The 15,672-nt window shown below is 36.1% G+C and overlaps 2 protein-coding genes across 2 annotated transcripts; both read left to right on the top strand.

The window, feature by feature from the left end:
- Positions 1 to 3,836: 3,836 nt before the first annotated feature.
- Positions 3,837 to 4,247, top strand: GLRG_03317 (uncharacterized protein; the record flags this gene model as incomplete). The annotated part of the gene is made up of 2 exons (XM_008094002.1): positions 3,837 to 4,013; positions 4,080 to 4,247. 2 exons carry the CDS (start codon positions 3,837 to 3,839, stop codon positions 4,245 to 4,247), a joined length of 345 nt encoding a protein of 114 aa, XP_008092193.1.
- Positions 4,248 to 4,443: 196 nt separating this feature from the next.
- GLRG_03316 (uncharacterized protein) lies at positions 4,444 to 5,275 on the top strand (the record flags this gene model as incomplete). Its single annotated transcript, XM_008094001.1, has 2 exons — positions 4,444 to 4,894; positions 4,947 to 5,275. Coding segments are annotated over 2 exons (780 nt in total), but the record flags the coding sequence as incomplete, so codon positions are not given.
- Between the last annotated feature and the right edge of the window lie 10,397 nt (positions 5,276 to 15,672).

The following is a 15,672-nucleotide window of genomic DNA, read 5'->3' as shown; positions in this document are numbered from 1 at the left end:
ATGGCTGCTTATCCTACTTATCGAGAGATCCAACCGGCGATTCAACCACCAGACGACCCCACTACACCCCCTCAAATTTCTTCGCAAACAACCTTTGACACTTCAAAACAATGTCAGTATACTACTGCACGATCAAGAAGACGAAACGCAACCGCAGCTTGCGAAAGTTGCAGGAAGCGCAAGACCAGGGTATGAAAGACAGCAATATCAGCCGACCCCCGTGGCAGTAGTAACCCACGCTGACAACCCCCGGGTTTCTAGTGTTCCGCCGAACGTCCGCGATGTACTGTCTGCGTTGCCAAGGGGTTCGAGTGTAATTACAACGCCCAGCCATCCGAATCCCGAATTTCGGCACTGAAGCGGACCCATGCCGAGATGGAATATCGAAGTGGCTGCCTCGAGTCAATCGTATCGGCACTGCGGTCTTTGCCCGAGACCAAGGCCCACGACATCCTCAAGAGCATTCGATCCGGAGCACCCATACAAGATATTTTACACCAACTAGAAGTTGAGAGCACGCCTGGGGACATTGCGCCAACGGCAACTTGACCTCTCTATCAACTAGACGAGATCGTCGCGACATTGCATTCTAATTACTGCTCCAGGAGCTGTAAGTTCTGCTATTGAAGTACGGTCTGTAATCCAATACTGATGGATAGGAATGAGACTGGTAGTGCGCAAGAACAGTCTCTATATTAGCGCTTTTGTTTTAGATTCTTTTTTCTTTTAAACCTCATTCGGAAAACCACACCAAGGAGAAGCCTTTGGATGATACAAGGGACTTTGGGGTCAAGTTACGACCGTGAACTGGACCTTCATTCGTTTCTGCTTACTGTTTCTGTAGAAGAACCTAACAGCGTCTTGGCTACACAGATCGAGCTCGGCTATACATTGCTGCGACTGTACGAAGGAACTGCCTCTGTCATATGGTGAAGAGGGATAGTCTTCATGCTCTTCTTGTGAACAGACTCATACGTTTTAGATTTACCGAATCTAAACCAAATAAACCTAAGGAATTGACGGCACCACCCACAGCTACTCGTAAGCCTTGTACAATTTCTGTTAAGAAACTTGTAACTGGCCATAGTAGGTACAGCCCTTCTGAAACCCGCTATAGAGATTATAGAAAAAGAGCTTGCAAAAAGGGTGCTTTCCAACTATATTATGGCCATGAAAAACCCAAGTGAATAGCAAAGTAGAACAAATGATGCAAGAAGAGGTATAAAAACACGCACAGGTAGGCAAAGCCACTCATATATATACAGACATGGTTATCTCGTAAGATGCCGAGATTGCAGCTGTTGGCCTTTTCCCATAAACATTCTAATCCGAGTTTTTCACTTAATATGGGATATGGCCAAGCACTTGAGTGTTGCGATCTCATGACACGGTAGTACGCACCCCTTCATTGGAAACCTACAAGCGTTACGTCGGAGTCGATTCCCATTCCTAACTACTTCAAGTAGGTCGGTCATTGTTTTACTGACCCTCATACGCTGCTCGACCGAGTGGCTATTTTACACGTCTCATTCTGCCATCACCACATAATAACTGAGATCGTGAAGGCCCCAGCCTCCATGTCGCTTGACAAGCAGTCGAGCTGTGTGTTTCGCAGGGACGGCTTCAAAAGATATAATGAACCCTTCGCGTTTCCCTTTGATGAGAAGCAATTATATCGTGTTCCCAGAAGGGGATGGTACGGGACCAAACCGGGCTGCTCTTATGATGTCGTCAGTTGATGCGATCGACGTCGTCACCACAAATCAAGCCCGTTTAATGAGCGGCTCTTGAATGCCAAGGCTTTGGATATAAAACGATTTTCAAGTTTTAAAGTCGTTCGGGGTTATATTCGGGGTTATATTGCTTTCTGGGCTTGGTAAATTGTCGGTTCTGTTGAACAAGTTTTGCAAGAGGTGGCTCAGCTAAGAGTAAGCAGATTGTAGGTGTTAATACGCAGTGGCACCGGACTCAAATTACTGATCTGGTAAGGAAGTGGCCAAGCATTCTTAGCCAACAAGATCAACCGTTTGGTTTCGTTTAACGACTGAAAGCATCAGAGTAACCGCCCTCGCATGGGCAAAAGGTTTTTGGCTATGACCAATATACCACCACGTCGCAAACCTTGATCTCCTGTCTAGCTCGTCATATATGATCCCATTCTGAAATAGTTCAGGTGATCAGTGCAAGTAGTACGAGTATCAAGAGTCACACCAGTATTACTCAAGACCCAAAGTCTTACAGTACAGCAACGTTGCTCAAAAGCCTCGATGTCTTTGATGCTAGTGTAAGTATTAGTTGAGGGCATTTTGGCATTCATGGTATGTCAGAATTTCAGAAACCTTTTAAGTCAGAAATAGACCTAGCCAAAATAACCTGATACATTGCGATTTACGTTCAAGGGCAAGGATGTGATGGAATATATTCAAACTGAATTCGTAATTGAAGTGTGCCGTCAGAAGTTTGACGAATATTTAGAGCGAGGTTGTAAGGATTGCGCGTTCACTAACTTACATTCAACATCATTTGTTGAGAAGGTAAGAACACAGTCCTCTACTAAGTTCTAGCCTACCAGCATCGGTTGAGAATTCTTGTGTGTCCCTTTACACAAGGTCACCAATCTTAGCGCTGAACATCGACCGACATAGTATAATGTTGATACGACGATATCAGTTTGCGACATAATAGTACCATCCCAAATCCATTAACCACGAGAACTCATACCATGAACAAGTTTATAATCAGCCGGTTCGTGCTACGCTCAGTAATCCGATAGTAGTGTTTCTGCTAATAGTATAGCTGAGGTTAATACTCGGTAACAGTGGGGTTAGTTTGCTAGCCAGTGGACCGCTTGGTGATCAGTCAGGTGGTCATAGGCAGTAGGGTAGCTTGTGTCTGTCCTTGAGTGCGTCTAAGTCTATTCTGTATATGTAAGCCCTGTTCTTTACTACCTAATTTCTTATACAATCTTTCTATGGTCGCGCGCGCTCTGCCAAGGAGCGTATCAGTACTGCCTTGTATTATATTTAAGTGACGTATACTCTGGTTCTTCTGTTCCAGGGAGTCACTTATGTTCCTTGTTAGCTGTATTCGTACAAGACTCTGCCGCCCGCGCTTACCAGGGTCTGGTGTGGCTGTCATAGCCTGTAGCTTGTTGGGTCGTCACAACTCGCACAACTTGTCGCGTGCGCTGCTGATTTGTATGACGTCGTCAGCTCAATAGAGTTACCATTTTCCTCTGGCGAGCTGATTTGCTCATTTTGACATGGGTTATTAAGGTTCCAACGAAACAATCCGTTCGCTCTGACCCCGAGTTTGAAACCCTAAGGGCTCTATTAGCGATCATTAAGAGCTGGTCTGCGGAGCATTCGATTCTCGACTTACCCCCAAATCCAATAACCTGAATACCATTACTTGGGGTGTTTCTTTTTTTTTATCGGCCGCACTTTATATTAACTACTTATTAATAGATAAACATTTGCATTAGAACCGGGCGACGCGGCATGTGGACGTCCTCTTTCAAGGCAATCATACCTTTTGCTGCCAAGAACCCTATTATCTGGTGTACCTCAACGCTAGCTGGAGCTTGTTCCTGGCAGAGCGAGCTTATTGTTTTGTTTCAACATTTAAGGTGCTAAATATCCGGTTTTTGATCCGCCCTCCTGAAAATTTATGCGGAGTAATCAGAAAGGAACCCAAAGTGTTGAGGATTTAAATAGGCAACACTGATCTGTCATAGATTTCGGTTTCTCCCTGGAAATCGCCAAAGTGATTGGAAGAGGATATTCATTTTTTTGCCAGCTAATCTAGACTTGATTCCACTTCTAAGTTACCTTACGATGGCAAACAACGGCGGACCCAACCACGGCACCGAATATCTACGCGCCGTAAAAGATGTCACCGTGTCTTCATTCCCGTCTGAGGAAGATCGAGCTGAAGCACTGCAAGCAACGTACGAAGCCATTGCTATTTTGGAGTCACCATGGGAGACCTATACTAGACTCTATCTAAATAATGTATGTTTCTGGCAAGTATATTGATCGTGATGAAGTTCTATTTGTTAACTAACTAACATAAATCAGCCGACTGTAATGGCTGGATTGAAAGTCATTAAGGATTTAGGTTTGATGGGCAAATGGCATGAAAAAGGCAACATTCCTATGACAAGCATGGAACTTGCGGAACTTGTCGGGGGGTGTGATTCCCAGCTTCTCCGTAAGTACTGTTTGCGTCATCGACCACCTACATAATCCTTGAGAGCAACACTAAGGGCTGAAGATCGCTTCCTTCGTCTACTGGCTGCAAATGGACTTTTCAAGCAAGTACCAATAGAAAAGTTTAAGCCAAATCAATTCTGTGTTGATCTTTCCAGCCCAGAGTTCGGTACAGTTATCGACTTTTAGTGAGTATTATTACACAAATGGACAGAACCCTTCTCACAACCACAGTCACTTGATCAGTCACCATGCCTTTGATCTCTTGCCTGCATATTTAGCGAAAAGAGGCCACCAAAACCCTATCGATCCCAATGACACTCCGGTCAAAGAATTAACCGGTCATGAAAGTATGTGGTCTTATTTGAAGGAAAATCCAAAAGCAGGAGAGATTTTCAACACCCTCATGAAGTTTTCAACGATGAAAGAGCCAGCCTGGATGGAAATTTACCCTCATAAAAACCTCGTGGATGAATCTGATCACAATTGTCCACTGCTTGTCGATATTGGTGGTGGCATCGGCCAAGATATACTGAGGTTCTATACTGCCTACCCAGAGGTAGCCTCAAGGATCTATCTCGAAGATCTCCCAGAAGTCATTGCCGACGCAAATGAGAAAGCAATCATCCCCAACGCCGTCAACAAGCTGGAGTACAGTTTTTTCACGCCGCAGCCAATAAAGAGTACAGTCTTCGCAATAGAGGCTTCTTAAATTCAGTGTTAACTCGTCGACAGGTGCCCGTGCATATTACATGCATCACATCATCCACGATTGGCCCGATGCCTCAGCTCGTAAGATTCTAGAAATGCAAAAAGGCGCGATGAAGCCTGGCTATAGTAGGTTGCTCATCCATGACAATGTCTTGGATGACGAAAAATGCCTCTTAGGACCTACTTCGCTTGATATCACTATGATGGTGTGTTTGGCTGGGCAGGAGCGCACAGAAAAGCAGTGGTTGGCTCTCTTCGATTCGGTTGGACTCAAGGTGATCAAATTCTGGAAGAACCCACCTAACACTTCTAGTGTCATTGAGGTTGAAGTGCCATTATCTCCACCACACTAGGAGATATCTATTAGTGCCATTGTTAGTATAAACCAACACCGTTTACTTACCTCGCGGAGCTTTGATATCTTGGCGCATTGCAGTTACTTTTAACACGTATCGGTTTCCTATGATGCATAGACCTATATTTCCAATTCATGAGGATTTCTATTCTACATGTTGGTCAGGTGTAGCCGACTGGTAACCCGAGACTGCAGTCTTGATAGTGTTAACGCCACCTATAGAGCGTCAACAGTGATACGGTATACATCTCACCTGACGTACCCCCCCCCCCCCCCCACCCCCGGCTGACCTGACCTAGGCCCACCTAAAAATGTAGATTAATCCTGTATTAATCCAGGATCAATCTATAACCCTAACCCTTACACCCTTCTATCTAACACTAAAAGAATAAACATTTACTATACGCTAAACTAACTACTAACCCTAACCTGTATCTATGAATTTTAAAAGAATTAATTATACCTCACCTGACGTACCCTCCTTCTTTAATAGGGCTAGGGTTAGAGTGGGCCTAGGTCAGGCCAGCCAGGGGGGGGTAGGTCAGGTCAGCTGCATCCTGACAGTGATACGTTCGGAGCAACTCTAAGGACCAATTTGCCCTCAACCAATCAAGTCTGCAAATATCCCATGTCAAACAACCAAGTGTTGGGCATCATTTGAATAGCTTTGTCTGATTGAGATGAGGAGTCTCAGTAATCAGTGCATTAAGAACGTACGAAGGTAAAATGCATTCCATATTGTTCCTGATGCTATTCACAACGTGTCCGAACAATGTGTAAGTGGAGTTGTGGTGCTATTGACTACGGTAATCTATATTCCCTTCACCTCTAAAACCTCTGTGGTCTGTTCTCGCGTACTAGATATCCTTTCAGGTCCGCCAATGACCTTGTAAGCAAAAGGCTCAAACCCATCGTCTCGTTGACAGTACGAGTAGATGACCTCTTGTATTGGCTTGTGAGGGAAAGGAACCATGATGCTCTGTCCATGATCTTTTCCATCTAGAAACATTAACTCCAGCTCCTCTTTTCCAGTCCATTGATATCTCTTCCATGTTTCAACGTCATCCAATGACCACTTGACCTCTCCGGAATGCACATAACTAGCCACTGACTTAGGTGCAGTGACGCAATCTTCCCCCCCAAGGATAACGGTGCTGCGCATCCCCACCTGAACGCCATTGCCAAAGATAGCAATTTCTTCTGGTGACTGAGAGGCATAGGAGCCATTCTCAACGCCGCGCAAGCTGGGGGTCAAAATCTCACGCCACATAAGTGACTCTCGCCAGCAGAATCTCCGTGAAAGGGTGTGTTGTCAGAGGCGGGGATAGTATCGAGTAAAGGAGTCAGCGACAGGCGTAGTTAGGGTTCAATTGTGACGATTATTCCAATATGCCTCCTCCAACCCCTATCTTCTACAGAGTTTTCCCTTTTTGTTGTTCCTTCGGTGACTAGTTTATCCGGTCCTGGTCCCACTCCGGTGCCCCCCTGGGGCCCCGCTCCGGGCACCCGACAAGTTCGTACGGAAGTGGATGCTCAATTCCCACATGGAGGACATTCGTCGAGATAACCTGAAGGACTGGCTACTCTGGGCACTGTTCGAACAAGACAACATGGTTAGCCGACCAACCAAGGATATTGATCAAGAAATCGAACAATACATCGACGACGCGGAAGAGAAACTCGGGATCAAGCTGCGTCCAGGCAGAGGAGATGCTGAGGCATTGAGACTTATGTTTGATCCCGTCATTATCCAACATCGCAGCTTACTCTACTATTTGGTGAGTTAAAGTTCTTGAGATAATTATCGTCAGTCCCAGGCGGGATAGCAAAACTTGGCGGGGCCTCCTTCTACTCTCAACTGACGATTTTTCTCATTAGGTCATTTGGTTCCTCGATACCTTAATGACATTATATCTCCTATCACAGGGATATCGCTATTACAGACAACCACCTTCAACCTTTTTTAAAATCTTCCCGCTCCGGATCATCAATCTCTTTCCATTCGCCCACTCTGCCACCAATGGAATGTCGTACTGGTGTCGCCCACATCAATCTGCCACAAAACGCCCAATCGTCTTCCTTCATGGCCTGGGCATCGGTCTAATTCCTTACATGGTTTGGCTTCATACTATACCCAAGGATGTCGGCATACTTGCCGTCGAAATGCTACCAGTTTCATCCCGTATTACGACGTACCCACTTGCATCAACCCCCGAACTCTGCGACATGATTGCCAAATGTGTGGCGCAACAACGAGCTTCCCAAACGGCTACTTATCCAGGAGAGAAGGGGACGTGGGACGACTTCGTTCTCATTGGCAACAGTTACGGGACACTACTGATGGGACCATTGTTACAAAGAGCAGATTTCGCGCCGCGAGTAGCGGCGACTATTTTGATAGATCCGGTGTCGCTATTACTTCATCTTCCCGATGCAGCCTTCAACTTCACACGAAGAGAGCCGAAGTCATCAGTGCGTGGAAGAACAGGGCACGGCAATGAGTGGGAAATTTGGTGGGCAAGTGCGACAGATGCCGGAACAGCACACATGTCGGGTGCCCAGAGCGGGGCCCCAGGGGGGCACCGGAGTGGGACCAGGACTAGATAAACTAGTCACTAAAGGAACAACAAAAAAGGAAAACTTTATAGAAGATAGGGGTTAGAGGAGGCATATTAAAATAATTATTATAATTAAACCCTAACTACGCCTGTTACTAACTCCTTTACTTAATACTATCCTTACCTCTAATACGTTTTAATATCTCTTTATCCTTAGGTGTATTAACTACTAAAGTAGTAATAGTGCTTACTAGATCTTAAACTATAGCCTAGTAATAAGGGAGCACTATAATAAGATAACTAATACCTAATATAACTAAGTTTATACTAGTAAATAAGTAGTATGCTATTAACTTAAGTAAACTATTAAAGGAAAAGCTAAAGGCCTTTCTAGAGGAGGAAGTAAAAAAAGTAAGAAAAAAAAAATAATTAATTAAATTAAGGCCTTTTAAAGTAATATATTTATAAAAGATATATAAAAGGAGATAAAAATAACTACTAATCCCTAACTAAAGACTAAGTAACTTTATACTAATACGCTTTTAAAAAGATTACCTACCTTAAGGTATAAAAAAGGAAGCTAAAATAAACTATAAGAATTCTTATTTTAGTTAAAAATATATTTTAATATAGTAAGAGATAAGTTTATAACTAATAATAATAAAGTAAAATACACTAGTACTATACTAAAAAGTAACTTAGTATATAAATAAAGGAAGTATATAGGTTTTTATTATAAAAGTAAGATTAGTAAAGTGCCTTAAGAAGTTATAAAAAACTAGCTAAAAGTAAATATTACTAATAATAATATATAGGCTTTTAATACTACTATAAAGCTAGACGCTATATAATAAGCCTTAGGCTAGTTATACTAATAATTTATTAATAAGTATAAAATAGTTAAAAAAAAGTACTTTAACCCTTAAATAAAGAGGTAGTAAGTAGTCTATATCTTAAACTAAGTGCTCTTAGACCTAAGGACTTATATACTTACTAAGAGGCTACTAGCTACTTACTAGGAGTTAGATAACGTAGTAAAAAAGGTAAAAATACTTACTAAGACCTATATAAAAGAGGTATTAAGAGGATAGCTAAGGTAAGGTTAGGAGAGGAAAGGCTACTAAAAGGTAGTAGTATAACTAATAACTATAGACACCCCCTTAACTAAAGCTACTAGTATATACTTAATACTAATAGCTATAACGCTAGTAGGTATACCTATATTAAAGCTAAAGGTTAAAAAAAAAAAAGGTATAACACCTTAGCTAGAGGGGACCTAAGGACTACTTACTTATTATAACTATAAGAAGCCTAGGTACTAGTTAGCTAGGTGTAATAAAAAGAAGTGCTATAAGTATAAATAACTATAACACTTAAGAAGATAGTACGCCTTAGTGCTAATAGGGGTTAATAGTATTAAGCTCCCTTAAGATAAAAAACTATACTACTACTTTAAGGTAGATTTTTATACTAAAATAAGTAGTATATAGAAAAAAAAAAAGGTGCTAATTAATTCTAGTATAAATAAGAATATACTATACTAAAGGATATTATATATAGAGGTACTAGTAGAAGTAAGCTAAGAGGGCCTAACGCTTTAAGGTATATAAGGAGGTAAGGCCTTAGACTATAAAATAAAAAAGGTAGTAATAGAAGTTATAGATAATATAAAAGTCTTAAGGATATAAAGCTATACCTTTTAAGTTAGTAATATAGCTAGGTATAACGCTATCTTAAGGATCCCCTAAAGATAAGTAGTATAACTAAATATAAAGTAAATAATAATTAGTTAGATATACTTACTAAAAAAAAACTACTTTTAACTTATTTAAAGTAAGTAGGAAATTAAGAAGGTATATAAGGAGTTAAGGGCTATTCTAGCCTATTAACTAATAATCTACTACCTATAATATAAGGGGGATAAAGAAGCACTAGAGATACCTTATTATAACTAGGGAGAAGAAGTAAAGACTAAATAAAATAGAGGAATAAAGGCTACCTTACTAGAGGCCTATAAGGAATAAGTATATATATTTAATATAGGCCTAGTAGCCTAGCTAGTAGGTAATAAAGGCTACTTATATATAATTAATTTAAAGCTAGGGGTAGAAGCGCTATTTAGCCTTATCTACCTATTAGCTAAAAAAAAACTAAAGAAATTAAGGATATATATTAATAAGTTACTTAAGAAGGGCTAGATTAAACACTTTATAAGCCTAGTAGGGGCACTAATTCTCTTTATTCCTAAGAAGAGAGGTAAGCTATATCTTTATATAGACTATAGGGGGCTTAATAAAGTAACTATTAAGAATTATATACTACTACCCCTTATTAGTAAAATCCTTAACTATCTAGTAGGAGTAAAGTAGTATATAAAGCTAGACCTAAAGGACGTATATTACTAAGTAAGGATTAAGGTAGGTAATAAATAAAAGATAGTCTTTTATACTTACTATAAATACTTTAAATATTATATTATACTATTTAGGCTAGTTAATACGCTAGTAACGTTCTAAGTGTATATTAATAATAGAGTAGGGTAGGGCGATTAGCCTAGAGTAAGGTAGTATACGTACTTAATTAGAAGATCCTAATCCTAATTAAGTACAAAGATATAAGTTAGTATTAATAAGTTTAGAGGTAGACACGTAGAATTTATCCTTTATACTTATACCTACCTTCTAATTAAACTAAAGCCTCTCTATAATTTACCTCTAATTATAATAACACAAGACAATTAGGAGTAATACTTAGATATAAAAGCTTATATAATTATAACCTTAAATTTAACCTTAAATTTAACCTTATTTATAACCTTAAAGTAACACTACTATATATATATATATATAAGATATCTAATATAACCTTTACTTCTAGATATAGACCTATAGAGATTTTACTCTCTAGTACTCTATCTCTAAGAAGTATAAAAAGTAGATATATTAATAGTAACTAGATTTACTCTAGGGTACTAAAAATAGAAATATCTACTTAAATAAAACTAGATATCAAACAGACCGTATTATGCTGTAACAAGCTGTAACAAGTAGTGTAACAGGCTGTAACTAGCTTAAAACAGGCTGTAACAATATAAGGTTTTAAATCTATATAATAGTATAATAAGTATAATATAATATAAAGGTTAATATATATATTACTAGAAATATAGAAGTTAGTTAATTATATATAGAGATAAGATCCCCTTAAGGGATTCTAGCTCTCTATACCTTCTAAGCATAATAAAACTACACCTATCTTTCTACCTATCTGTTTATCTATCTATTTAGTTAACCTACTAATCTACCTGTTATTTCTTATTAGTTATAAGCCTAGCTCCTAGTTAATTAACTAAGTTTGATGTATGGTCGCGACATATATAATAGAGGGTCTTTACTTAGGAATCTAGGGTTTCTACCTTACATAACATAACGTGTCTAAGGCCTATAAGCTTCGTAAGCCCTTAAGGGGGTAAGTTAGATATTAATTGCCCTTATAAGTGTGTAACTATTTAATTATAGTAACAAAACAGGTGACCTACGTACTCTTTTGTACGGTCGCATTTCTTAGTGTAATTACCTACCTAATTAGGGCATAATTATACTTAATCCTATTGTCAAATATGGCGGAATTACACGTAAATTAGCTAGCAAATGCACGGTTGCCCTACGGCGAATTGTCGGGGAATAGGCGGTAAAAGGGCCCTACTTTTAGGGTAAATCTACTAATTATATAGCTAGGATTTCTTTAAGATTTCCTAACTAAGAAATAGGGAGAGTTCCCTGCTCCTATAGGATCTTAACTAGATATATATAACATATTATATAATTAATTAAGTAACTATTATAATACCTATAATTTAATAATTAATAGTCTAATACGTATGTCTATAATAACTAACGTGCTTATTTACTAATTAAATACTATTATAATAATTAATAAGAACTATAATAATAAGGTAACTATCCTATAATTATATAGTAATTAGTCTATATAGCTTAACGCTATCTAAGTAAAGGTAAAGCGTTATAATCTCTAGAAGTATATTAACCTAAAGGTTATAGTAGCAGACTAATTAATCCTTAAGATATATCTAAAGAAACTAATAAAGCTACTTATAATATAATATCTACACACCTTAACTAAAGATAAGCTTACTACTTACTAAGAGGTTACTATAGCTATAGTAATTACTAGGATATCCTAGTAAGTAACCGCGCAGCTACGCATAGCAAAAAGTAAAGCTATTATAACTATACCTAATAGGCTTATATATAAAACTAAACATATAATAACGCTAGATAATCTTAACCTATATAATCTTATATACTTAAATAGTAAGATAAGCTACTATTATAAAAAAGTATATAAATATACTACTTAGTAAAAAGACGTTAAAGACGTAGCTAATATAGTTAAATCTACTATATTAGTAAATCTTTAAGAAAAATATTATAAATCTAATAAATTACTAACTAAATAGCTTAATAAGCTTAGTGTAGCAGTAAGAATAACTAAAGAAAAGCATATAAAGTACGCCTATAATAAATATAGTAAAATATTAGTAAAAGCCTAGTAAAAGGCCTTAACTACTAAGAAAAATCTTACTATATAGCTTAATAAATAGAACACAGCCTATAGTAAATTAGTATAAGTTAATTTACCTAACTACTAATAGCTATTAATTTAGTTTAATAACCTTACTACTACTTTATAAAGCAGCTTACTTAGCTCCTAGCTAGATTTATATATAGTAACTAGTAAAATAATAAGTAACTAGAATAATCTTAACTAGTAGTCTCTCTATAAAATAGCACTAAAGAGGGTTAAAGCCCTAGCTAACAACTTACTACACTATAGCTAAGCAGGCTGTAGCGTATTTAGCCTAACTAAAGGTAATAATAATAATAGCCTAATATATACTAAAGATATAGTAAAGGATAGCAAATTTAATAATAAGAGGTATTACTACTAATAAAGTATAAGTAAAAAAGTAAAGTGCCCTATATACTTTAGCGCCTATCTATTATAACTTTACTACTTTATAAATAAGGTTATAAAGGCCTAATAATTAGTAAGTAAATATATAATATTAGTAATAAATTAATAAGTATATTATAAGTAATCCTAACCTTACTAAATAAGTATAAAGAATTAAAGCTAAGTTATATTAACTATATAGTAAATACTATATAAAGGTAGCCTTTTATACTACTTTATAAGGCTATAAGCTAGGTAATTTAGCCTTACTTAATTTAGGCACTACTAACTATATATTTAACTATATATTATAGTTTATTACGTTAGTAGCAGCCCTAATTAGTAACTATATCTAGGCTAGTACTACCTAAGTAGTAATTAAAGGATATAGTACTATAAAGATTACCTTAAAAGGCGCTAATAGCTTACTAATAAAGCTTTATATATATAACATAATATATTATAGTATATTTACTATATTACTTATTTCCTTTATAAGGCTACACTAGTAAGGCATATAATAAGATATAAGCCTAGGTAATAATTACCTAAGGCGCGTAAATTACAGCCTTATAAGCTATATTAAAGAACAAGCTAACTAATAAGTACTTAAATATTATAAGTAACGCAGCTATAGCTAAGAAAGTAAAGGCGCTTTTACTACACACTCTACTAATAATTTACTACTAACCTTATAAGTAAGAAATAAATATATAACGTTAATATAGTAATAACTACTCTATAGTAATATAATAATATAGCATAAGCGTCTTAGCTACCTAGGTGCTAAGGCTCTATAAAGGATTATAAATACTACCTATAAAGTATATCTAACCTAAGTTAACGCTATAATAATATAAAACTATAATTTATATAGTCTTAGTAAGATAAGGCAGTAGATTTACTACTAGCCTTATAAATCTATTATAAATATAGCGCTAGGTAATTACCTAGCGCTAGACTTTTATAATCTTAAATAAGCCTACATAAGATACTGCTTAGTAATAATAATCTTAGATTAGGTAATAGGCCTAGCGTAAGATTTCTACCTATATAGCTACTACTAAGATACTATTAAATTAATAATAAGGGGCTTCCTTATAATTCTAAAAACTAAATATTTAATTACACTAAAAGTTATTAAGGCTAACTAAGAAATCCTACGCCTTAAGTAACTTATAGATATACTCTTTAATTATAAAATCTTTATTAAGCTATTAGTAGCAAATACCTAGGCTTAAAACAGCAGTACTAAGCAAATCGCTATAATTATTAAACTTAAGGCATAATATATATAGATTAACATAAAATTACCTAAAGTCTTATAGCCTAAAATTATAACTACAGCTATATACCTTTATAATTAAACGCCTTTAATAGCTTAGGGGTAGAAATCCCTATATTAATTATTTTACTTATATTTTATACTTAATAAGCACACTAAGCCTTTACTAATAGTAAAGCTAGATCTTTTATATTTATAAGCCTATAAATACTAAGCGTACGTACTAATAGCAGACATATAACTATTATAAAACCACTAGTAAAAGCTTACTACCTATATATAGATTAGATTCCTTATTAGGTATATATCTAGTAATTTATATTACGTCTAGTATCTAGTATAAAACAAGGTCTTTACTACATATAACGTAATATTTAATAAGAAATAAATCTTTAATAAATTAATAAATAAATTACTTAATAAGCTTTATAAAGCTAATCTTATAGTAATTTAATAATAAATTAATAAGCTAATTATAGCTAGTAATTAATCCCTAGTATATAAAGAAGCTAATAAAGAAATAAATAAAGTAATTAAACACACTAATATTACTTTACTAGGCGCTTAGTAATTAGGCAACGCACTAGAATATCTATATAAGTAGGTAAAATTTACACTTCTCCTTACTCTACTACTATTACTACTAAGCGCCTTTTTTATAGCTTTTATAGATATTAACATAAGGGGTAGTAAAATAAAAACTAATAGTTCTAAATTAATTAATCTAACAGCTAATAGCTAAATACTTACTAATAGTAAAATAAATAATAAGTAAATACCTAAATTAATAGCTAATAGCCTATTAATTAATTTATTAATAGCCTATAGCCTATAAGCTAGTAACTTACTTAAGGTAATTAGAGCTAATAATAGTTTAAATAATTTATTAATAGCTAATAGCCTATAAGCTAGTAACTTACTAGGAACTAATAGTTCTAAAATAATAAGGATAGTAATCCCTTATACCTTATCCTATCCCTATATAATTAATTTATAAGACGTTACTAAGCGTAAAAAGGTATTTAATTCCTAAGTAACTACAGCTAGCCTATTAGGTAATCTCTAGCTAGTAGCAACCTTATTTAAAGGCGTTATAAAAAGGTATTATCCTACTATACATATAGGTAGTTAGATTACGCTAAGGACTTTATTTAAGACTACTTTCCTTATAGGGCTTACTTTATAGTAAAAGATTATAGACTACATATAAGGCAGCTTATAGGCAGTAATATAGTCTAATATATTATAAAGTTAACTAATAAGTAAAGATTATTACCTTTAGCTAAAGCGCGCCTAAGGCTACTTAATTAACTATATAACGCCTAATAGGTATAATAATTATAAAAATATTACTAGTAAATTACTAGCATATAATAAAGGAGTTACTAGACCTTATAGGCTAATAGGTATATATTAGAAGTCACTACACCCTCTACTAATCTATAGACAGTTAAAAAGCTACCTATATAAAAAGCAATTTAAAGACGCTAAAAAAGCGTATCTATATAAGCATAAAATATTAAAATCTTAGGTAATAGTGCTACAAGCAGCAGCTAAAGGGCATTAAATCCCTTA

This window comes from Colletotrichum graminicola (genome assembly GCF_000149035.1).
Source record: "Colletotrichum graminicola M1.001 genomic scaffold supercont1.10, whole genome shotgun sequence".
In the NCBI taxonomy this organism is placed as follows: domain Eukaryota; kingdom Fungi; phylum Ascomycota; class Sordariomycetes; order Glomerellales; family Glomerellaceae; genus Colletotrichum; species Colletotrichum graminicola.
Note: the sequence above shows the minus strand (reverse complement) of the source record. Positions and strands in the feature narration are given on the sequence as shown.